The sequence below is a fragment of the Sus scrofa genome, chromosome 11 (genome assembly GCF_000003025.6).
Source record: "Sus scrofa isolate TJ Tabasco breed Duroc chromosome 11, Sscrofa11.1, whole genome shotgun sequence".
NCBI lineage: Eukaryota > Metazoa > Chordata > Mammalia > Artiodactyla > Suidae > Sus > Sus scrofa.
This window is the reverse complement of record NC_010453.5, coordinates 69868163-69892442: the sequence shown is the minus strand read 5'-3', so window position 1 is coordinate 69892442 and position 24280 is coordinate 69868163. Positions and strand designations below refer to the sequence as shown.

The window sequence follows — 24280 nt, the reverse complement described above, 5'->3', positions numbered from 1 at the left end:
CCACCCGCAAATGGGAGATTTATTTCAGGATTGATGCCCCTGGTCGTTTACGTTATATTCTTTTTCGTGTGCTCATGGCTCATATGCAAGATAGTTTCTGAGAATTTCGTCTTGTAATTGCATTGTTCTCCCAATATGTTTATTTTGAAATCGAATCAAAACACAACTTTTAGTACAAAGCTGATACAATGTTCAGGGCATGAAATTTGCTTGCCAGGGTAGGATGTTTTATTCATTCCAGCAGTAATTTGAAGAAGGATTTGAGGGAGCTCCCACTGTGGCTCAGTGGATTAAGAACCTGACTAGTATCCATGAAGACATGGGTTTGATCCCTGGCCTTGCTCTGTGGGTTAAGGACCTGGCTTTGCCATGAGCTGAGGAGTAGGTTTCAGATGTGGCTCAGACCTGGCATTGCTATGGCGATGGCTGTGACAGGCTGGCAGCTACCACTCCAATTTGACTCCTAGCCTGGAAACCTCCATATGCTGCAGGTACAGCCCTAAAAAGCCAAAAAAAAAAAAAAGAAAGATTTGAGTTCTGAGCTATACCATATTCATTATTCAAATGTATCCTTATTGTGACCTCCTAGGTAACAATTTTGATTCCCTGGATGTTTGCTTGCAGAGTCTTTAGAATCTGAAAGGCACTGTTCTGTAGGAAATACTACTAAAAAAAAATTAATGAGAATAACCCCTATGAAGTACTTAAGCACACACAACACTAAAAGTGAGATCACTTAAGACTTTTTGCAAATCTGTAAATTTTCCTGGTCCCTCTCAAGATTAGTTACCTCTTCCACCTGAATCCTCCTCTTCCACTTTTTTACCTTCCCCGTAAGCAGCTAACTATATCTCTACCTTTAAATGATACCTCGAGTGTTTTCAAATACAATAATAATAATAAGAGTTGTGGAGTGTCAGATGCCTGCTGTGACATGTATACTATTTAGCCTCGATCCTGTTTAGACTCTATGCCAAGTAGTCTCATTTCTATTCATGTTGCAACCTAGAGATGTAGAAGTTATCATACCCATTTCCCAGGAAAGATGACTGGGTCACAGAGCAGTTAAATTGGGCACAGAGTCAAGATTTGAACTCAGCTCAGGCTGTCTTCACAATTGACATTCTTTTACCCTGTGGGGATCTTAGACCTTTCAGTAAGGCGCTTCCCCATCAGCTTTCAAATACAGTGTTTGCAAACATGGACCCTCTATTCAATCACAAAGGCTTGGCCTGGAACCTGCTTCTCATTCTTCTTTAATATGTAAAGCAGAGTCAGCTGCATTTTGACTGCAAGAGCGTGTACTTTGGACTCAAAGCCTAGAAACTACTTTCTGACTCTGGGAGCTTGGAAATTGACTCATCCTTACCTGTTGCTCCATAGGTGAGGGGATAACACATGCACCTGTTGTACAGCATTGTTGAGGATTAAATGAGATGTTCCCATCTGCATGTAATATGCTCGGAATGAGGGTTGGCACAAACCAAGCCCTCGAACATGAGCTCTTATTTTGATCATGTGTCCTGTTGGTATCAACTTGAATTGAGTGAGGGTCCCTGACCATGTTGGGTGTGGACTTCAGGCTTTGAGAGTGTTCCTTTCCTCTCATGGTAAGACTCAGAAAAGGGGCTTGTTCTTTTCTTCTGCTTGAGAGTGGACTCAGTTTCATTGCTTCACAGCCAATGTGTCACGACATGTTCTGAAACAAGGCAGGATGAAAACCGTTCTGAATTTGCATTTGTAATGATACATTTTACAGAGGGCCCTCCAGTTGCCTTGGGCGGAAGGAACCCTTTGATCAGGCAGAATTTCGTAGGATCGGGCAGATGTCTGCAGTCCTATTTCGTAGATGATCTGAGCTGATGTATGTCAAAATTACCAGCAGTACTTGTTTCAATGTCCCAGTGCTACTGTGACAAATTTCTACGGATGAAATGACTTCCAACAACACACATTTATTATTTATGGTTTTCCAGGTCCGAAGTCCAAAATGAGTTTCAGCGGGCAAAAATCAAAGTCTGAGCAAGGCTGTCTTCTAAAAACTTTAGGGACAAGACCGATTCCTTGTCTTTTCCAGTTTCTGCAGGCCACCTGTCTTCCTAGACTTTATGAACAAGTCTGTGGTGGTGTCTTCATAATCCTGTCCAAATAGTTGTAAAACCAACACGTATTTTTGTCTCTATGGATCCAAACTGGTTGAGTTGATTCTTGCTCTTGGAGTAGACGTGGGAGTGGGGTCAGGGAGATGAAGCATTTGTTTTTGCAGTGATATACCTTAATATAGTGCCACAATATTCCAGCCAGTATTTGTTATATATTTTATTCTGTGATTACAGAATTTTAGAATTGTGAAAGGGCAAATTTGTTAAGAATGTCATAGCTTACCCAATTTAAGCTGCTGATCAAGGAGTATCCTCTACAGCAGAGCTTCTCAAACTTTAATTGCACATTAATCAGGGTCAAAGATGCTGATTCTGATTCCATGTGTGTGGAAGGGGGCCGTTTCTAGTGAGGGTCTACATTTCTTATATACTCCCAGGAAGCCACCGGTCCAGGGACCACACTTTGAGTAGTAAGGCTTCTAAGCATTCCTGGCATTGCTGCCTTGGGGCTGATTCTGTTACAGTGTCTTCCTCCTGTTTTGGTAATTCCAGCTGTCGCCTACAGAAATCAGTAGTGCTTGGATCAAAGCCAAACTCAAAATATACGCAAAACTTGTCTGACTTTAAAATATATATGTAAACCAAAATGACATTGCCATTAAAGGGGATTTTTAAAAATTATGTAGCAGGATCTGAAGAGTCTTACATTAAATATATCTATAAATATATAGGTATCTATCTACACATGTATAAAAATACACATACACACATACTTATATACATACATATGTATGTGTGTGTTTATATCTAGCTATATTCATTCTACATCCACATTAAATAATACAGTTGTGAAAATCTCAAGTTATATGATATTTTGTGACACTGGCAACTTTAACATATTCCTCTGTGTTAAGTTTCATAACAGAATGGAAAGTTGAAGTGTCTTCATTTGGACAGTCCTGTAGATGTAAGGATGAGTCTAAGTGTTGGCGTTCCCGTTGTGGCACAGAGGAAACGAATCCGACTAGGAACCATGAGGTTGCGGGTTCGATCCCCGGCCTCACTCAGTGGGTTAAGGATCCGGTGTTGCCATGAGCTGTGGTGTAGGTCACAGATGCAGTTCAGATCCCAAATTTCTGTGGCTGTGGTGTAGGCTGTAGCTCCCTAGCCTGGGAACCTCCATATGCCACGAGTACGGCCCTGAAAAGAAAAGAAAAGGAAAGGGAAGAAAGAAAAGAAAAGAAAGGATGAGTCTAAGTATAACATTTCCAGTCTTTCTACATTAAGGAGAGCCATAGCTAGTTTCAAACATCAGTTGAATTGAATTGAGTTGAAGTGGTCCCTGTTGCTAGTTCTAACTTTAAAGCTAGAGTTACTGGTTGTATTATTTAAATTTGGCTGCTGCACGTAGTGATTGCCTTAATTCTTATTTAATATTTGAAAGTTATTCCTTTGGAGAAAGTCAGCTGAGCCGTGGTGATTATAGCATATCAAAATCCATTGTAAGTGATTATTTTAATGACTCCCTACCAACGAGGATACATAGACATTCAGACAAAAAACAACCTAATTATAATGACAGCACCAAAGTGAAGCTGTGACAGTTACAAAACCAATTTAAAAGTTTTTTGACAGCCATGGCTAAAAGCTTTGTTTGGACCTTTCAGTAATAACCGTTTACTTAAGACATAAATCCACAGCGAAGGAAAATAGCAAGAGAAAGTTGTGGCTTTTCTGTCATGCAGATGAAGTGGAAATCAGCTGAAATGTTTTTAATAGAACATTATGTTGAAAAGGGTATAGAAAAGGAATAATAGTTACGGAATTTAACTCTCACAATGCAAAAAGGACTAAATAACAATACAAATTCCAGTGAGAATAGAAAACTTGCCAACTGATTTGCTTATCTATGTTATGAAGGTCAGTAGTTCCTGCAAGTAAATTGATGTGCATTTAAATATGTTGATTGACAGCCCTGGAATTTGATTTTGTGGTGCACATAGAATAAAGTCAAGGGCAAATAAATGGATGCAAGAATGCATCGGTAGCCATGGCGACACACAGCATTGCTTCATCTCCGCTCTTCCAATGGCTCTGACATCTCTCAAATTATTTGACTTTATCACTCATATTTACCTCGCTGGGTTCTGGACTTGGTCAAATACACAACATAATTAATTCTTTGACCTTGGGCAGTTTATTTCTCATTCCTTGTTCATAGAATTGCATTTTTTTATTTTTACTGCAAATCTTAATAGAACACATAATATGCAAGCACTGTTGTAAATGCTTACAGATACTTAAACTCATTTATGATAACTTTTGGAGTAGCCAGTAATATCTCCATTTTATTGATGAGAAAACCGAGGCACAGAGAGGTTTAAGTACCTTGCTCGGGCCCTGGAGCTTGTGTGTGGTAGGGTTTCAGCTCTGGGCACTTTGGCTCAGTGGCCATGCTGTTGCTGACTTCAAGGTCGTGAAGCCACATGAACGCACACCTCTGGATGCGGGGTCAGCAGTGGGGCTCAGAGGTTTTCTTTTTCTCTTCAGCTCTTCTCAGGTTCTGCTTCAGTTAGGTTCTTTTAATTGCAAAGACTAAATATCCTCAGATCAAGATTAAACAATGTCCTTATGTGTCTCTAAGTACTAAGAACAGACGAGGCTCCGAGAAGGGGCTACGTGGTGGTGCCAGTTCCCAGGTGGTTGGTGCCAAGGGCTGTGACTCAGTGGTGTGTTATGTGGTCATAACAGCTCCATCGGCTGCTCTCTGCCTTCAGCCTCTACTCTCTCCTTTTGTGTATTTCCTACCCCACGATGGGAAGAGTCTCCCAGAGTGGACTTTACACAGACCTGGGTGCAGAGCCCGGCTCTGCTATGTGACCTTGGACAATGACTTAATCTCTGTGAACTCACTGGAAGAAGTGTATGATATATCCCACTGTGTAGGGTTATGGTGGAGGTGAAAGAGATGAAATAAATAACACACTTTTAGTATTCGACACACAGTAGCTATGTAATAAGAGTCATTATTTTTGAATGCCTAATTATTTCACCTCAGTATAGGCAGGGGCCTTGGACGACATTGGGGTTCCACTTTCAATTCTTGTGCAACAGTGAGGAAGTTATTTAATTTCTCTGAGCCTCAGTTTTCTTCTCTATAAAATTAGAGTAACTTCATGGGGCTGTTATGACATTAAATGAGTTGATTTAGGTAAAACATCTGTGACTGCTCCAGACCCATAATAATTATAAATATAGACATCAGCTATTCTTAGTTGTAGTATAATTTTTGATACATTATTTAAGCAAAGGGCACAAAGTTCCAGTTACATAAGATAAATAAATTATGGCAATCTACACAGCATAGTGCCTGTAGCTAGCAAAACTCTATTGTACATCTAAAATTAGCTGAGAGGATAGAACTTATGTTATCCTCTTACCACAAATAATAATAATAAGAAGAAGAACAGTAATAATAATCATAAAGGAGTTGAGAGGAAGCTTTGGGAGGTGATCCTTGTGTTTTTGGCTTTGATGATGGTGACGCTTTCATGGACGTGTATTTATCCCCAGAGTCATTGGGTTGTATGCATTCAGTATGTCTCACTCTTTTTATGTCAACCGTGCCTCGATAAAGTGGTTTTAAGCATTAAAAAAAGTACATGATTAAAAATGGCAATTAAATAAATAATTCACAAAAGTGATAAAGTAAGAATTAAACAGGTCTTAAGTTTCTCCCACTTTTCCAGTTTTATGATTATCTCTAAGATGCTTTCATCTGCAGTAGCTTTTTTCTCTTAACAGAATAAAGCAATACTACTTATTTTGGGAGAGCCACTTTCCAGAAAATAATTTCTCCATACAATCAGTATTAAGGATAAAAGCTTCCTAACCAGCTAGTGAGAATGAAAATATAGACTCTACACAAGTTCGGTGAAAGGTATTAGGCATTTTTAACCAAAAGTCTCTGAAACTATCTCCCCAGTTATTTTTTAGCTTCCTGAAGAAAAATGATTCCTTTGCTCACACTGCTCAGCAGTAACTTTCATCAAGTTATCTTAGAAGTGCTCTTCTGGGCTCGGAGTTGCCAGGGGGAGAGGATTTGGGGAGGGATGGCTTGGGAGTTTGGGCTTAGCAGACACAAACTATTACATATAGGATGAATAAGCAACAAATTCCTGCTGTGTAGCACAGGGACCTATATTCGGTGTGCTGAAATAAAACATGATGGCAAAGAATACAAAAAAGAATGTGTGTAAATATGTTTACATATATATGTTTTACATGTATGCATATGTAAGACGGAGTCATTTTGCTGTGCAGCAGAAATTAACACAACATTGTAAAGCAACTATAATTCAGAGGAACAATTTACTTTAAAAAAGGACTGGCCCTCACAGCAGCATGTCACATAGATGTTGCAGATCTAGGTCTAAGCACCTAAGTACGTTTCATCCTAGATTTATTTCTCTGTTTTGCCTCCGCAGCAAATGATGCGCTCCTCCGTTTTCCACATGTTCATCCTGAGCATGGTGACCGTGGACGTGATAGTGGCCGCCAGCAACTATCACAAAGGAGAAAGCTTCAAACGGCAATATGACGAGTTCTATCTGGCGGAGGTAAGCTGCTCCCTGGGGGCTGATCACCTTTCAGGGTGGAGGTGAACCTCAGCTAATGATAACGCCTTTTATAAATGTGGAAGTTAATTTCACTCAGGCGGTACTTGCCTTCGACCAGAACTGATTCATCGTCTGCTTCTGAGGCGTTCCCCTTCGTCACCAGGTTGTGCGATGTATTTCCTGTCCCCTGGGTGGCCTTGTGATCCTCCCCACAGAGTGTCCCATGGCCACAGTGACCTTGCCCTGGGTGTTACTCTGGATGTCGTGCTCTTCTCCCGCCCACCTCTCGTTTTCTCTCCTTTGCCACGTTGTCTTAGTCTGTTTCCTGCTAAGGGTAAGCAAACAGATTCAGAACGTCGTAAGTATGCAGATCAGCTCAACAGTACTAAGGAAAAGGATGCTCTCTCCTGGAAAGATTTCTGTTCTAAAATGTAAGGTGTTGCAGCCTGCACTGAAGATGTCAAGTCACAAAGTAGAGTTGCCGTATCATCCTGCAGTCCCACTCCCAGCATATATCCAGACAAAACTATAATTCAAGAAGATGCATGCAACCCTGTGTTTATTACAGCACTATTTACAGTAGTCAAGACATGGAAACAACCTAAATGTCTATCATCAGGTGAATGGATTAAGAAGATACATATACACATATACACAATGGGGTATTATGCAGCCATAAAAAAGAATAAAATAATGCTATTTGCAGCAACGTGGGTGGACCTAGAGATTATCATACTAAATGAAGTCAAACAGAAAAAGATAGATACCATATTATATACTTATACATGGGATCTAAAATAAGACGCGAATGAACCTATCTATGAAACAGAAACAATGCCCAGATGTAGAGGGTAGACTTATGTTGCCAATGGGGGTTCAGGGGGGAGTCGGGTGGGGGGATTGGGAGTCTGGGATTAGCAGATGCAAACTATTGTGTATAGAATGGATAAACAGCAAGGTGCTACTATGTTGCACAGGGCACTACATTCAATATCCTGAGATAAACCATGATGGAAAAGCATAACCGAATCACTCTGCTGTACAGCAGAAACTAACACAACATTATAAATCAACTATACTTCAATAAAATAAATTTTTTAAAAAAGACGTCAAGTCAGGGACAGGAAGGTTTAATGATTCAATATGCATCTTCTAGCACCGTCCAGCTCATACTGGAGTTTTATAATAGTATTTCTTGTTGCTGGGGTAACTTTGTTCATATTTGATAGTTAAACATTCTTTAATGATTTGCAGAGACCATTGCTTTTTTTCACTGTCAAAAAATTATTCCTAAAAGATATCTTAGAATTCAGTGGTTATTTATGGAAAAAATTGGTTGACAGACAACTCTTTAGAAATGCATTCATCGTATAAGTGATATATATCTATCCAGCTGTGCTACACTTCAAGAAATCCAATATATGAAAAAGAAATCTTAAAAAGCAGAAACATCGCAATTTGATTATTTTTATTACAAAAGCACCTTTCACATACAAAATCGATGTGCCTTATAGTTGAGTTCCCTTGTATATCCAGAATTCTCCCAATGCATTTAAAAATGGATTTGGTTAATAAAAATTCAATCCACCTACACATAAACTTCTCAGAAAAAGAACTGATTACACCTATTGAATATTAACATCTATGTGGGTATCAAAAACTTTTAAGGAGCCCTTATGAGTTCTTCTCTTTGTGGAGGTTTGTTTCCTGTGGGAAAATGGCATTATTATGAATCTTTCACTGGTGGAGAGTCTTTGGGATGTGACACTGCTTACTTGCTGTGGCGAATATGGGTCTTGCAGTTTGGCAAAAAATACAGACAGGAAACAATAACAAGTTTTTTATGCTGTGGGAAACCAATGACAGGGGCTCATGATGAAATCATGTCCAGCCCAACACCTGAAAAATTGGTATATTTTTAGTGCAAATCCAGCTCAGAAAGCATGGATTGTCATTAAAAGCAGAAGGGAACATGGGTCTATAGTTATACTTGCAGGTGAATTTCTAGCACAGGGGTAGGACTTGAAGGAATCCCCATCAAGTGAGTTTTGTCTGTCCTGTGAAGTAGGAAGCTAGGTATGCATCCAGCCTGATGGTGAGACAGTAAAGTGGGAAGCTTGTGGAGAAAGAAGAGAAGAGACAGGTAATGGGGAGAATGCCAATAATAGTAATAAACAGTAATAATAATTAAAGATACATCGAATGCAAACCTGAAGGTTGGGACAACAAACTTATAGCGATGCCGACTGAGACAGGTCTGTGACTACTTTAGGCCTTGCCTAAAGGGGAGAAAAGGCAACGTTTAGCTTGTTCCATCTTTAGAGGTTTTTCAGTCTGGTGGAACCGAGAGACAGGAGATCAGGGAATATGGGTGGTTGGCAAAGGAGTTGAAGTGATGACCCTGTGGTCTAGGTTGGATATGAAAAGAGGGGCAATGAGAGGAGAGTGAAAGAAAAAGAATGAGGGATCAAGAGTCTCCACTGACCAAAGAACGGGTGTAGTGAAAGGGATGAAATGCAAGAGCTGGAAGGTAGGGTTGTGATCAGAGAGCGGGGCGCTGGGTTTAGGATTTCAGAATAATTCTGAGTAAATACAGAGTCTAGGATGTTATATGAGTGGGTGATGCAAACATAATGATGGAGTCAAGGCAGAAATGACGAGAAACCATCACGGCCAGGTGTTGGCTGGATCTTTGCAATGACACGCGTCAGTGAGTGTGAGGCCAGTTCTCCTGGAAAGGAGGTGGCAGGTGAGAGTGACTGGTAAAATCTGGATGGAGAGAGAGGTGAATAGAGGGCAGCCATGGGGAGGGTTTGGAAGACGGTGTTTTCATCTGAGGGGACACATCTCAAAGGGGCATGAGGAGGTCACGGATAGAATGTCACTTCCTCATCCACACATTGTCCTACATGGGCCATTGGAGCCTAAGCATCGTCTTCTGGAAAGGGTGATAGGCAGGTGATGCATTTGGGACAGAACCAGTTGAGGGGAAGACGGAGGAAGCAGACAGTGAGCAGAGATCAGAAGTTGGGGAAGAGGAGTTCCCGTCATAGCTCAGTGTTTAATGAACTGACTCGTGTCCATAAGGACACAGATTCGATCCCTGGCCGTGCTCAATGGGTTAAGGACCTGGCATTACCATGAGCTGCGGTGTAGGTCACAGACGCATCTTGGATCCCGCTTTGCTGTGCCTGTGGTGTAGGCTGGCAGCTATAGTTCTGATTCCACCCCTAGCCTGGGAACTTCCATGTGCTGTGGGTGTGGTCCTAAAAAAACCCAGAATGGAACAAGAAACCCACAGTTTAGGTAAAGGCTCTGGGTGAAATGAAGTGAGATGACAGATGAAATGGAAGAATGATACAATAGTGTTAGAACCAGAGGTGGAAAGACCGATGACAAAAATGCCTGGGATAAAAACAGAAATGGCTCCACAGGACTGAGATATTGCCCGTCTTGCCAAGTGGAGCAATGTGTGTTTGCTCCTGCGGGAACCCTGCGTATCACAGATTCCTTTAGTATTTCTTCTGCAGCCCAGCCCAGGGTGGGTTCTCAGTCATACTAATCAATCCTGTAGAATAAATACTGGTCATTCACAGAATTCCCCAGTTAAGTTTTACCTAATTTTTTCACTTACGAAATTGTTCTCTTGCTTAATGTGTTTATGAGTGATCAGATTTATGATCATGCTGCAAGAAATTCCAACAAAATTTCAAATATTTTAATAGCGTAGAGTTCCCTGTTACCAGTCCAGTGTGCAGGTAGCATCTGGGGGTAGTTGACAAATCCTTGTAATTTTTCTTTTTTATAGTAGCACTCATTTTTTAATTAAAAGAATCAGAAAGGGAGGGTTGTATAGTAGACCAGAAAGAGAGGGTTGTATGGTAAAATCTGGCATATATTATGTTTCCATTAATTGTTGCCCCCTTCCCAAAGCACTGAAAGTGAATTTGAATTTAATGAGCAGTGTAGTGGAGATTTAGTTCACTTGAAAAAAAACATATGGGCATCATCTTATACCTGAACCACTGAAACACTCAGAATTGGTTCCATGTCTGTTGTTTGATCTTGGGTGTCCGCGTTTCCCAACACGTTTGCCCTTTGTTCAAATCACATTCTCTCTTCTCTTTGTATTGGAAACTTGTATGTGAGTCAAAGTGGTCTGTTTCAGATGAGTGTGGTCAAGTCATTTTAACCACAATTTTTGTCAAATATTCTCTTAAAAAAAAAAAAATGAGGAGCTCTCTGGTCAGTGGTTTGAGGATCCAGCATTGTCACTGCTGTGGCTCTGGGTAGTTAAGTCATTTTAACCACACTTAATTTTTGTCAGATATTCTCTTTTTTAAAAAAAAAAAAATGAGGAGCTCTCTGGTCAGTGGTTTGAGGATCCAGCATTGTCTCTGCTGTGGCTCTGGTCACTGCTGTGGTGCAGGTTTGATTCCTGGCCTGGGAATTTCTGCATGCCACAGATGTGGCAGGAAGAAAAGAGAGAGAGAAAGAAAAAATTGATGAAATTATGTGAGTTTAAGCCAGGAGTCAACAAAGTTTTTCTTGAGGACCCAGATAGGAAGTACTTCAGGCTTTTCAGGCCACGTGCCCTCTGCTTCAACTACTCAACTCCATTGCTATTGTGCAAAAGTGAATGTGGTCTCAGAATGGTTGTGTTCCAGTTAAACTTTATGTATGAAAATAAGCGAGGAGCTTGATCCTAGTTCAAGCTGTAGACCTGCAGAGCATGTCAGCTAACATCCACATGTGTTAAATTCACACAGTAAGACTAGCGGCATAATCGCCACCATTTTTTTTGGAGGTTCCATTATGTTGCCAAGTGCTTTAAAGGAATTCTTTATCTCATTTGATCCTCAAAATGGCTATAATAACAGCAATTCAAGTTTATGGACTATAATGATACAGTATTTAAGGTAATAGCATTATGTAATATTATGGAAAGTTTATCTTTAAAATAGATCACAAGAGGCCATGAGCTTTCAGAGAAGTCATTTCTTGAGTTCTCACATGTTCCAGGATAAATTATTTTAAAAATCCAAAATAAGCCACTCTACCCATTAGGAGTCAACTTAGAGTCTGAAAAGCATCCTTTAAACGTAAATTAAGCTGCTTAACTTCTCTTGTGAAGCTGGGACTTGTTTGGTTACTTTGGATTGATTAACCTAAATTTAGAATTAGTTAAGAGACAGGAAAAGCTTGTGTTTTCTAGGCTATGCATAAACATACAGAGGAAAAGATTTACTTTCTTTGGTAAGCGTTTTCATTTTGACCTAAGACAATATATTGTTATTAATATTATACATAAGATCATATTGTTATAATGAACATAATTATATTTTTAAATGTATAGTCTCATTTTCTTAACAAATAATAAAACTTGAACCATACGTTCCTTTTTTATGTAAAAAAATGTGCATATATCTCTCTATCCACTAGACTGTACATGTCATAGACATTTATGAGCAGAGCCTTAGCCCAGAAGATTAACAATTTTAACAGAATTCCTCTTGGAAGGAACTCATAGCTTGGCGGGAGAGAGAGAACCATGGCGTTCTAATAGCAGGTCTCATCTGCAGAGAGAGGGTTTGCCTTGTATAGAACTCCAGGGTGTCTCTATGGTTTCCTGTGATTATTGTGCATTTGAAGCAGAAGGGCTTTCATAAAGCATGGACTCATTTTGCCATCTTACAGGAAGTCCTCTTTTCTAGAAAACGGATTTCTGTTCCCATGAAGACATTTGGCTTTATGCTATTTGTTAAAATGAAATGAAGTGAAAGAGCCATTTATTTTAGTCCCCATAAAATCTGACACCCATATTTCAGCGCATTAATCACAAGAAGTGACTGAATTATGAAAGCAACTCATCTTGCGATGTACCAGCCGTCTTTCATGTTATCATTAAGTTTAATTTCATTTTCTGGGAAACTTTAATTAAATAAGTTTCTCTTGACGGTAGCTTTCTAAAGGATTTGGGCAACATCTTGTTAGGTGCAAAATAATGTAATAATCACAATTTTGACTCTTCAGTGATCCATCTCCAAAGGTTACTCTTGAACTGTCTAGAATACTGACGGGTCACTAAAGACTAAGAGTAGGAGACTTACAGACACCTCTGGAAAGTTGCAGGAAATCATTTATTTGGGTGTTATTTAACCTGAATTTCATTTAGGAGAACAGGGCTTCCTGAAATGCATTTCGTGTTAAGTTTTGTTCTATAATCTTTTTCTGTGATAAATATGCATTAATTTTCTCAGGAATATCTGTTATGTTTCTCTGAAATAATGAAATAGAGCCTGCAACACAAATCATGGATAAATATATTTCAAATATCTTTGCCCATATGGGCAGTATCGCTGCCACTTTATCTTCTCAGACCTTCACAGCACAATCAGCTCATTTATAATTTGTCACCTATAAATGTTCATACATTATTCATTGAATTAAAAGGGCAGAACAATTTCCATTGTTCTATTTATATTAAGCATGTCATTTTCCATCCGGTTATTTTTCTCCTGAGCTTCAGAAATTTGGTAAAATCATATTGTTGTCTTACCTGCTAGCCTCACAAATCCAATTACAAATTCTTTCAGAAAACAAGCCTCTTAAACTAATTTCTTGCATTTTTCATTCTAAAAAAAATTTTTTTTCAAAAGTTATGTGCTATCATCCTAAGAAAAAATATAATCATGTTTCTTAGGATAATAACTCCTTTAATTTTTATTTATTTCATTAAATTCATTTAATTTTACTTAATTTAATTGTAAGTAAATCTGCCTTCACGTCTCGATAATTTTCTTGAGGACAAGAGGGTTTGTTATAGTAGATAGTCAATGGCATATGTATTATTACAAGATGGAAATTTTGAAAATGAATTAAAAAACGTGGTGTTTAAAGAGCTCGTAGAACCTGCATTCCTAAAAATATTAGCAAACGCTTCTATGGTGACATCGAACCTGATTGATCTGCACAGCATGGATTCTCAACAGAGGGTGAAAATACCTCTAAAGGCAAAAAAAAAAAAAAAAAAAAAAAAAAAAATCTTACTCTTTCCATATATAAAGCAGAGATGGATATGTTTATATTTATAACATACTGGTGCTAATAAAATTCCATATGGTGTAAAATACCTAAGAAGATTCCTGGGTGGAGGGTGGTTTAAAAAAATATTGCCAAACACTGATTTAGGAAATTGTAAGAAGGAAGAAGTATTTTGGTTTTATCACGTATTGTTTTCACATAACTTTTTCAGGAAATATGGCAAAAATATTTAAAAGTTTGTTATACTTACAAATCTTGCCTTCATTCTTTAAAAAAAGACAGATTTCATCTTTAAGACCCACAGATGGCTTAAGGGTACTCTAAGGATTCAAAACATAGGCAAGGTCCCACTGTGAGCTCAATGTGGGGTCAGGAGTTCGGCGTCAAGTTCATGCTGTGCTCCCAGGCTAGCAGGTCGAGCAGAGGGCTCCCCTTGGCTGCACTGATGACCACTATGGACCTGCGGAAAACCTCTAGATTAGTCACATGTCCAGGTGTTACATATCGGGAGCCCTTCTAGGAAGTTGGGATCTGCAGACAGCCTGCCAGCCTTCTCCCTTTTATATGGCCAGCAGCATGACCATGGCAAGTGGCACTCTGTCCAGCAGCTGTCAAGGTTGAATTCACTGACGCAAGCTGGAGCTACCCATTGAGAGGAAATTACTAAAATTACCTCCTCACTGCTTCTACCCTGATTCTTCTGAACTGTTATCGTCTGCTGAATTGAAATCCTATGCTAACCCCCCCAACCTACGCTAAAACAACTGGCAACGTAATTTTCCTAAATCCCTTCTGTAATTCCTGACATAATTCTTCCTTCCACCAGAATAACCCATAATGACAAGTACGTTAGTTAGACAGTTTTTTTGGTATAGTATTTTTCCATGAAATTTTATCATTTTGGTATTAATACCGTTTCTCAGAGAATGGGAGTGTTAGCTTCCAGAAGTTCACAAATTATATTTTAACTATGTTAAAAACAAGGCATTTGCTCTCAGGAGAATTGGAATCAGGAATTCCAGTAGGAAAATTGGTGGGATTATGGGTATTTATACATAATCACATAATAGTTTGCCAAATTGTTTTTAGTGCCTTTTAGTGTCTTTGAAAAGTATCTTGTTTTCCCACCAGGCAAATAATAATGCAGATGGACCCAGCTGCATATTTTATTATGATTTATGATCATTTAAACGATCATTCCATCTGTCTTTTGATAGCAAACGCAAAGTTAGTAAAGTGATTAATTGTATTTATATGTGATTAGACAGTCCATGGGATATAGTTCAGGCGTTGGTTGGTAGTTCCCTACTTAAAAAAAAAACAAAAAAAGGCTACTTTGATGCGGATTATATTCTTTCCTTTGGAATGAAAGTCTGAAAATACAGGTGAAAGGAGAGGTGGAGGTGGGGGTTTTGCTGCTGTCTTCTTTGCTGACGCAACGGCCAGCTCAGGCTGCAGGGGAAGCTTCAGGAGGGATGCGTCCGAGTTTCAGTTTCTCTAGAAATCTGCCGAGACATCTGGGGGAGGGAACAGGTACTGGACTTCCTCAGAGGGTTGCAGGGCCTGGAGGGAGAGCCCAGGCCTGGGGAGGGATCGCCTCTCTGTAGGATTTGTGGCAGGAATTGGGTCCTCTGGTCACCTGAGGCTGGCTCTGCAAGGGAGTCGCATCTGCCCACTGGTTGCATGTGATCCACAGAGATCCAGCAGAATCCCACTGATCTCAGACATCTGGGAAGGGAACCTCCCTGGACGCTGAGTTACTTCCAGGAGGGAGGTCAGGCATGGATTCTGCCAGCCTGGAAGGAATCTGGACACAAAGAGCATCCAACTTCTGCCCAGCAAAGCCGGTGTGTGTGTGGTGGGTGGGGGCGGGCGGGCGGCGGGGGGGGGGTAGGTCATTTACCACAAAAAACATCGTGCCTTATACTGCCACTTGTTGACCACTGCTCAAGCAGGCAGGAGAGACAGATAGGAGTTCCTGCTGTGGCACAGTGGGTAAGGACCCGGCGTTGACTCTGCTGCGGTGCAGGTTGCAGCTGCAGCAGCTCAGATTCAATTCCTGGCCTGGGAACTTTCATGTGCTATGGATACAGCCATAAAATATTAAAAAAAAAAGAGAGAGAGAGAGAAAAACAGATAAACAAACAAAAAATATGTAGCCATGAGCAAGCAAAGAAAACGACTCTCCCTCAGAAACTGAGGTTGGAACTTGAAAGTCCAAGATGAACAGCTGGTACAGGAGTTTCCCAGTCACGCAGAATTGATGAGCGAGGGAGTAGGATTTTTTTTTTCCCCTCCAATGTCTCCAAGAGAATTAATTAGGGCAAAAACCAAACCTTCTGAACTTTGACTAACATTTTCAAAAAATGAGCTGAAAAGGACATGGGTTGTTGAAGAGAAGCTAATTATTCATCCGGGTGATCAAGTGAAAAGATAATGATGGTAAGGAAAAGCCAGACACCAGCCGCTCAGCTGTGAATAATTGGAGCCCCTGACGGAAAAGGCGCACAGATGGAGGAAGAGTAACAATAAATGAGGGAAGAAATTTCCCTAAACAGAAGAAAAGCAGAAACCTGAAGACTGAAAGGGCTCACGGAGTCTCGGAGAGATTGAATGAAAACAGATACATTCCCGGGCAGGGCCGGATGACCCTCCTTGGTTACAAGCATAAAGGAAAAAAAACCTTTTTGAGCCTCTGGACAGGCTTAAATAACCTGCAAAAGCACAATAAATATACTTTGGATGCCTTGGATGACTCAGCCTCTGTACGGGGAAGTAGAAGGTACTGGACCAATTCAGGGAGAGACTGCAGAGAGGAAGGAACTGCAATTGAAAGGTCTGGACGCAGCCAAAATAATCATGTCAGTGTTAAAACAGCCTTCTAGGTAGGAAAGGAGGGAGACGGTGTCAAGCCTTGGTGTTGGTTAGAGGAAGCTGCCCTCCATGTATGCAAAGCGTAAGATGAGTTCATCACAATCCACAGAACGAGAGAGAGAATGAAAAGGAACGAAAAGCAGTGGCTATTGGATCTAAATGGAAGATGACAAGTAAAACGACACCCAAGGGTCCTCGAAAAGAGGACATCATTACAGTCCCAGAAGCGAGAATTAAATTGGTGGATGCTCTCAGGAAAAGCAGAATATAGGAAGAGGTGCGATGCCCGTGGAGAGCAGGGCTGAGAGAAGGAGACGGTGACATTTGAAGATTGGCAGGCGTGTGAAGGAAGAGTGAGCAAGCACATTTGTGTGGGAGGGTTGTTTACAACCGCCCAGGTTTGATGCGATAATAAAAAAAAAAGTATAGGTGGATTTGTGACAGTTGGGAATTCAGCTGTGAGATTAGAAAAGCAGAGTTCAGATAAACAAGGGGGAAAAGAGAAATTAACGACAATTTGACCAGGCTGGAAAAGACAAAGAGATTAAAAGAGGAATATCAATGATGTATGATAAACTAGAAACATAAGACCTGGAATACCTTTCATTCATGAAGTGTGAGTGGGTTGAATTTTCCTATCAAACACCATAGAAAATAATGCTCTTCAAGGAGAAATGGCTGATTACATGTTGGGGCCAAGAAGGTCCAAGTTCAAAAAAAAAAAAAAAGAATTATAGAAAAATATAATTATGTTTCAACAGAAAATCAAATAGTATTATTGATTCTAGGAAACAGATACAAAATGACCACCCAAAGTGGCTGAAATGCATCTCTTAATGAAACAACTAAAGGTGACACCTAAAATATTAAAACATTTTAAATGCTTAGCAGGATGTGCAAAAAAAAAAGTAAGGAATATTCTCAAGGCCAAAAATTGTATGGATGGGAACGCAGACCACCTGGTGAGCACAAGACCAGAGGCTGCCCTGAGGACATGTACATATCCTTGTCACCTAGACCAAGCCATTTGAAGGGCTAGACAGAAAGAAGCGGCTGTTTGAGGTGAAGTATCAAAACAGAGGACCCCCCACCAACCGTGACACATCAAGACACATGAGGTCTGTACCACAGTGAGAGAAGAGAAATGTGCATCCCTCAGAAGGAATTAGTGAGGAAATCTCCCGTCTCGACCTTGACCCTGATACACAGAAGAAGAGTAAGGTTTACTGAAAAGGTGTCAGCATGAGCCTGTCTTCATGGGATCAGAGTTCAAATCATAAGACTTTCAGGTCTGAGCAATGTCAGCCAAGAAATTGATTTAAAGAGGTACCAAAATTGTAAGATACCTCGGGCTACCTGGCCAATGCTTTCTGGGAAAAAAAAAATGTATTCTAAATACAGGTCTTGAAACTCTAGAGGAAATTGATGGTTTCCTGGCAAAGTATAATCTACCAAGTTGATGGGCAAGGTAAGGAAGCTGATCACAAGAACGCTGGAAAGCTTTCATCCAGCATTACACAAGGACGGGGCCCATGGAGTTTTCCTGCTGGATTTTATCTGCTTTCAAAGATGAGATAATTCTTTTTTTTATTTAAGAAATTACAAAAGATCATACAAAAGATAGAAGACTCCACAATAAATTTGGTAAAGCTACTATAGGCTTAACCTAAACCTGATAATGACAGGACAAGTAAAATTATAGATCAATTTTATGTATGACATGGCTACAAAAATTATAAATAAAGTATTATCTAGAAAGATCAGCATCAATCAACCTCTAGGGTTTATTCCAGGAATATATAAATCAGAAGCTCTCATGATATATTTCACTGCCTCTAATTCAAGGCTAAAACCCTCTAAGTAGAATAGAAGGGAAAGAAAATCCTTAAACAGGGTAGAAATTATTACCCAAATTCACTGCAACCATTGAATGCTGAGAAACTTTCATTGAAAATAAGGAGCATAGTATGGATTCCTGTTATTATGATTGTATTAATTAGTGTATTTATCTATATCATGATAGTTAATGAATTATTAGTAACTCCAAAATAAATCTTGAAGAAAGCCTTATCTTCATTTGCAGATGAAATGTATGTATTTTTATAAAGCCCGGGAGATGTTAAAAATGTAATAGAAGAATCTAGTAAGGCGAGTAGAGAAAATCAATATAAATAAATCAGCAGCTCTTCTTTCCACTGGAAATAACTAGGTAGACATGATTTTAAAAATTAAATAAAAATTAAGTGAGTCATTAGTGACTGGGATATTATTAAATTAATAGAAATAAATTTCGAAATCCGTAACATATCTCAATGGGAAAATTTTATTAAAGAGTATATCCAAATCCATACAGAGTGTGTTTCTGGATGTGAAGAACCAATATTAATCCTTCTAAAGTTTTCTTTTGTGTGTAGAAGTAAGGAAAGAAGTTATGGAGACACAGGTAACCATGTAAAAATGAAAGAGCTCTCAGAACTAGTGCCGCTAGAGTTAAAAATCAAACTATTGACAATGGAAAAAAATACTTGCAGACAAAGATTGATGTCCTCAATATCAACGACTCCAAAAACGTATCAGGAAACACCATCAGCGAAAACTGGCAAGGTTACGAGCGGAAGAAATTGTGTTGTAAAGGAAATAAATCTAAGTCCTCAGTACACAGATGAGCAGAAGTTTGATCACGTCTGGTGATGGTGTGACTTAGGACAGAAGGCATTTTCCGACGTTGCTGAAAGGCGAATGACAATGCAACCGTTTTGAAAGTAATCTCTTAATATTTTCTAGAATGTTAAGGTACGTGAACTTGTCCTTTGCCCCAGAAATGCCAGGTTTGAGATTCTACTTATAGATATGAAAGCCCAGTAAAAACTGACACTGCATCAGGATGGTCAGTGCAGTCTTGTTTTTGAAGCAGAAAAATGCTTAACCATTAATGATTCCTTACCACCCTTTAATGAATCAGTAGGGAAAAGGTTGAATTAAAAACGGACTACTGTACAAAAGTCTGCAGCTGATAAAAAGAATAAATAGGTCCTACATCTCTTAACCTGAAGGGATGTCCATGATTGTTAGTGAAGTGAGAGGTTGCAGAAGGACCTAAAATGCAAGCTCAGGATGTGATTGTATATGTCTGGATGCGGCCAGAGATGATGGAGGAGGGAGTTTAAAACGTGGTTAACAGGAATCACCTGAGAAAGATGGGTGAGGAATTTTATTAATATTTTGTGTACTCAGGATTATTTCACAGTTAAAATGGATTGCTCTGTTCCTTTTTTATTTTTTATTTTATTTTTTTGCTTTTCTAGGGCTGCACGTGCGACCTATGGAGGTTCCCAGGCTCCGGGTTGAACTGGAGCTGCAGCTGGCGGCCTACATCACAGCCACAGAAACTCAGGATCCGAGTTGCATCTGCAACCTACACCACAGCTCGTGGCAATGCTGGATCCTTAACCCACTGAGTGAGGCCAGGGATCGAACCCGCATCCTCATGGATACTAATCAGATTCATTACCACTGAGCCACAATGGGAACCACACTTTTTAGAATTGAAGTATAGTTAAGTTACAATGTTATGTTAGTCTCAGGTGTGCAGCAAAGTGATTCAGTCCTATATATGTGTATGTAAATGCTTTTCCTTTATAGACTGTTACAAGATATTGAATATAGCTGCCTGTGCTATGCAGTAGGTCCTTGTGGTTTATATGTTTTATGTACAATAATGTATATATGTTAATCCCAAACTCCTAATTTATCCCCAGTGCCCACTCCCACTATCCATTTGATGTGGAATAATATATTAATTTATGTGTGCATACACACACACACACACACATAAATTGCTTGGTATAGGATTCAAATTTCTCTGCTGTTTATGTGGCCCAAAGCATAAACCATCTGTAAACTTTTAAATTTTAGTTTATATTTACACTTAGCAGTATATGTCATTTTATGATTTTTCTACACTGTAGCATCTTCATTTTAGAAAATACAGATTATACAAAACTCCCCCTTCTGTGTATATAACACTGTAATTCTCTAAATGTGATGACTTTTAACTATCACATAGTGAATAATGAAGAAAGAATACCACTCACAAACATTTCACGTTCTAACCTGTGTTCCTCTGATTGCTTAAGATACATTTAAGCAATGTGATGTTTTCAAAATCCATTTTTTAAATAAACTCTTACTCTGGGTCCTCATTGTATATCACAGTGGCTGAAATTCATGTCCTAACGAACATATGAAATATTCTGGAATAAATGATAGTTTTCGATTCCAGTTTCACTGTCTCTTTGTCCCCCAGGTGGCTTTTACGGTACTTTTTGATTTGGAAGCACTTCTGAAGATCTGGTGTTTGGGATTTACTGGATATATTAGTTCCTCTCTCCACAAATTCGAGTTGCTGCTCGTCATTGGAACCACTCTTCATGTGTATCCAGATCTTTACCATTCTCAGTTCACATACTTTCAGGTAACACAAATAATGCTTATTTCTCCTTTAGAATTTTTTTTCTTTCCAGAGAAAAATACCAGTTACATTCTAATAGATAGATGTTCTACTTTAGTAAATACAAGCTTGAGATCAGCCCAGAGATAGTGGTACCAAAAGTAGTGCATTCAAAAATTATAACTTTTTTTTCTTTATAGCTGGCTTACAGTGTTCTAATTTTTTTTTTTTTCCTTTTCTAGGGCCGCTCCCACGGCTATGGAGATTCCCAGGCTAGGGGTCGAATCGGAGCCGTAGCCGCTGGCCTGCACCAGAGCCACAGAAATGTGGGATCTGAGCCATGTCTGCAGCCTACACCACAGCTCACAGCAACGCTGGATCCTTAACCCACTGAGCAAGGCCAGGGATCGAACCCGCAACCTCATGGTTCCTAGTCGGATTCGTTAACCACTGCCCCATGATGGGAACTCCCAGTGTTCTAATTTTTAAAACTCCTGAAAATTCACAGTAATAAATGGAGATGTTTTACATATAGTTCATAAATTAACACAGCATATATATACATACTTTATTACTCATGGATATTATACATCTGTGCATACATATCAAATTTTAAACTACCTAAGATGTTGACACACACACTTTAAAGAGGAGGAAATATGAATTTAATTCCAATATAAATCTCCTTTCTCAATAAGCCTAAATGTTTGTTCAACACTGACTTACAATTAAAATAATAAGCAAATATGACCTTTACAGATTGTAATTGGTCATGCTTTATTATTTATAGATGCCTTCTGTTTTCTCTGTGATGATTAAATAAAAATACCTTTAATATTTGCTTTATTTATAACTGGATATCTGTTTTTTCAAATGTAATACATTGAATCATATTTCTTTATGACTATCCAGTAAACAAAAGTAATTCTTAATTATGATCTTTATAATTATTGAATAATAGCAATATACTGAGTGTTGTTTTAAATACTTGGTCAAAATATAATATGTACATGGGATATCCTAAATTTAAAAAGTTTAAGTATAGTTATTTTTATGACTTGAAAGTGGTCATTTATATAGTTTATCATATAAATATCAGGAGCTGCATTGTTTATTCTTAATAGATATTTTTAAATAGTTGGAGGATAAAATGGCAGAATTTTTAAAGAAACCATTCAGAAAAGCAAGAATCCAACTCCTTAAATAAAAGAAAATGTATTCCAGCCTCACCCGAACTTATTTATCAGTGATACCAAAGCTGTTATTTTTCAGAGCCATATTAACTTCAGCTGCCAGATCACAGCGTGAAACGCAGTATTTCCAATACTGGAAGAAAGAACAATATAATTCACAAAAATGAAAAACATCCTTCACAAACACACATGAGAAGCTGAGCCTCCAGTAATCACAGCCAAGCATATTGAGATCACAGAGGGTATCGTGGGTGAAGCTCTCAGTACCGTCAACATCTTTGAACAAAAAATCCTTGTCACTTGTTGGGTTATATCCTCAGGCTTGGCTATCATAAGTGAGATGGCTGAGGCAAGAGATATACACAGGTTTAAAACTCTTGATACAAAATATGCCTTCTAAATATTTGTGTCATTATATGCTCTCGGGCACTGCTGTCCAGATTCGCAAAATCAACACGAGAATTTAGTACCTACATTAGAGAATCATTGTATATAATTCCAGAAAATATGCCTCGTGGTCAAAACTACAACACTTCCTTTTTTACAAAACTATGAAATTAACCAAATTAAGAAAGAATGCAATGTCTGTTTCAGCAAGACACCATATAAAATATATTCAGGGCTTTAAAATTCTTATTTCTCACAGATAATTTCGCAGTGAAAAGTCACAAATAGATCAGAATTTTGCACACAAAGATATTCATTCTGAGAGTTCCCTTTGTGGTGCAGTGGGTTAAGATCCAGTGATGTCTGTGGGAGTGCGTGTTTGATCCCCAGCCCGGTGTGGTGGGTTAAGGATCTGGCATTGCCACAGCTGTGGCATAGGTCACAGCTGCAGCTTGAATGCAGTCCCTGGCCCAGAACCTTCCATATGCTAAGGATGCAGCCAAAAAAAAAAAAGTATTCATTTTGTAATCGTTTATGAAAGGAAAAACGGGAACTTGTAAGAATAGCTCAGTAAATCATATTATATTTGACCATAAAAATGATTATGATGAATTTGGAGTAACTTAGACATACGATTGTTTTATTTAAGTACAAAACAGTATAAAATTATATAACACAGAGCTACTTATCTGTGCTATGTATAATGTATGTGTATATAAAATATCCGTAAATGAAAAAAGACTGGAAAGAAATACACCAAGTTATTACAAATGATTAATGGTCACCCTCTCTCTAGCCTGTTTTTCACAAAAATGTCTAAAATCAGTATGCATGGCCCTAATCATTTTATGTAGCTATAGATCTTGTGATCATTTAATAGATGAGTGATTTTCATTTGTATCTCTCTCTACATGGCCAAGTTTATGTTTTTCTAATGAGATAATTACACACTGCCTCGGGTTTTGTGTGTGTGTGTGTATGCCTAAAAAATACATCTTTCAAGAAGCTTAGATGTCACAAGGATTTTTGCAAACTCTCATGTGGAGAACCCACTGTACTGGACAGATTGGCTCTTTATGGGCCGACTTTGAGCTCCCTTCTTGGTCCTCACGCTTCTCATCTTATTGCCCTTTCTTCATTGTGTTGGCATAGTGAATGTCGTATTTTTCACATTTAAATGAAGGCAACCGTTTAGTACAAAATGTCTCCCTTTATACCGGTTCGCTCTGAGCATTGGTGTTGGTATATTCCAATAATATTTCCTGAGCACCTGCTAGTACCAGATGCTCTTCCGGATGCTGAGGGCAGAGAGGTGAGCAAGGCAGGGAAGCTTGGGTTCTAGAGGGCAGATAGTTCAACACACAAGCACATGACAGAACATGGAATAGGAGCCCCAGAAATGCTCTGGGGAAATATAGACGTTGTGGGGTGAGGGTGCTGTTTTGGACAAGTTATTCAGAGAAGCTTCTCTGACGAGGGGACATTTGGGCAGAGAAGGAGCAAACATTGAGGAGGTCTGGCCGGAAGCATTGCCAGTAGAGAGAACCACGCGGCACCTGTCCTTGAGGACACGTGTGTGATGGCATCAGGGAACAGCACGAGGTCAGCGTG

The 24280-nt window shown here is 39.1% G+C and overlaps 1 protein-coding gene across 4 annotated transcripts in view; it reads left to right on the top strand.

Moving 5' to 3' along the window:
• The window catches only part of NALCN (sodium leak channel, non-selective), a 312666-nt gene that overhangs the window by 130578 nt on the left and 157808 nt on the right, over positions 1-24280 (top strand). For all 4 annotated transcript variants that reach the window (XM_021065878.1, XM_021065879.1, XM_021065881.1 and 1 more), the window contains exons 11-12: positions 6590-6721; positions 20946-21113. In XM_021065878.1, coding sequence (XP_020921537.1) covers positions 6590-6721; positions 20946-21113 — 300 coding nt within the window. The remainder of the gene's footprint in view (positions 1-6589; positions 6722-20945; positions 21114-24280) is intronic.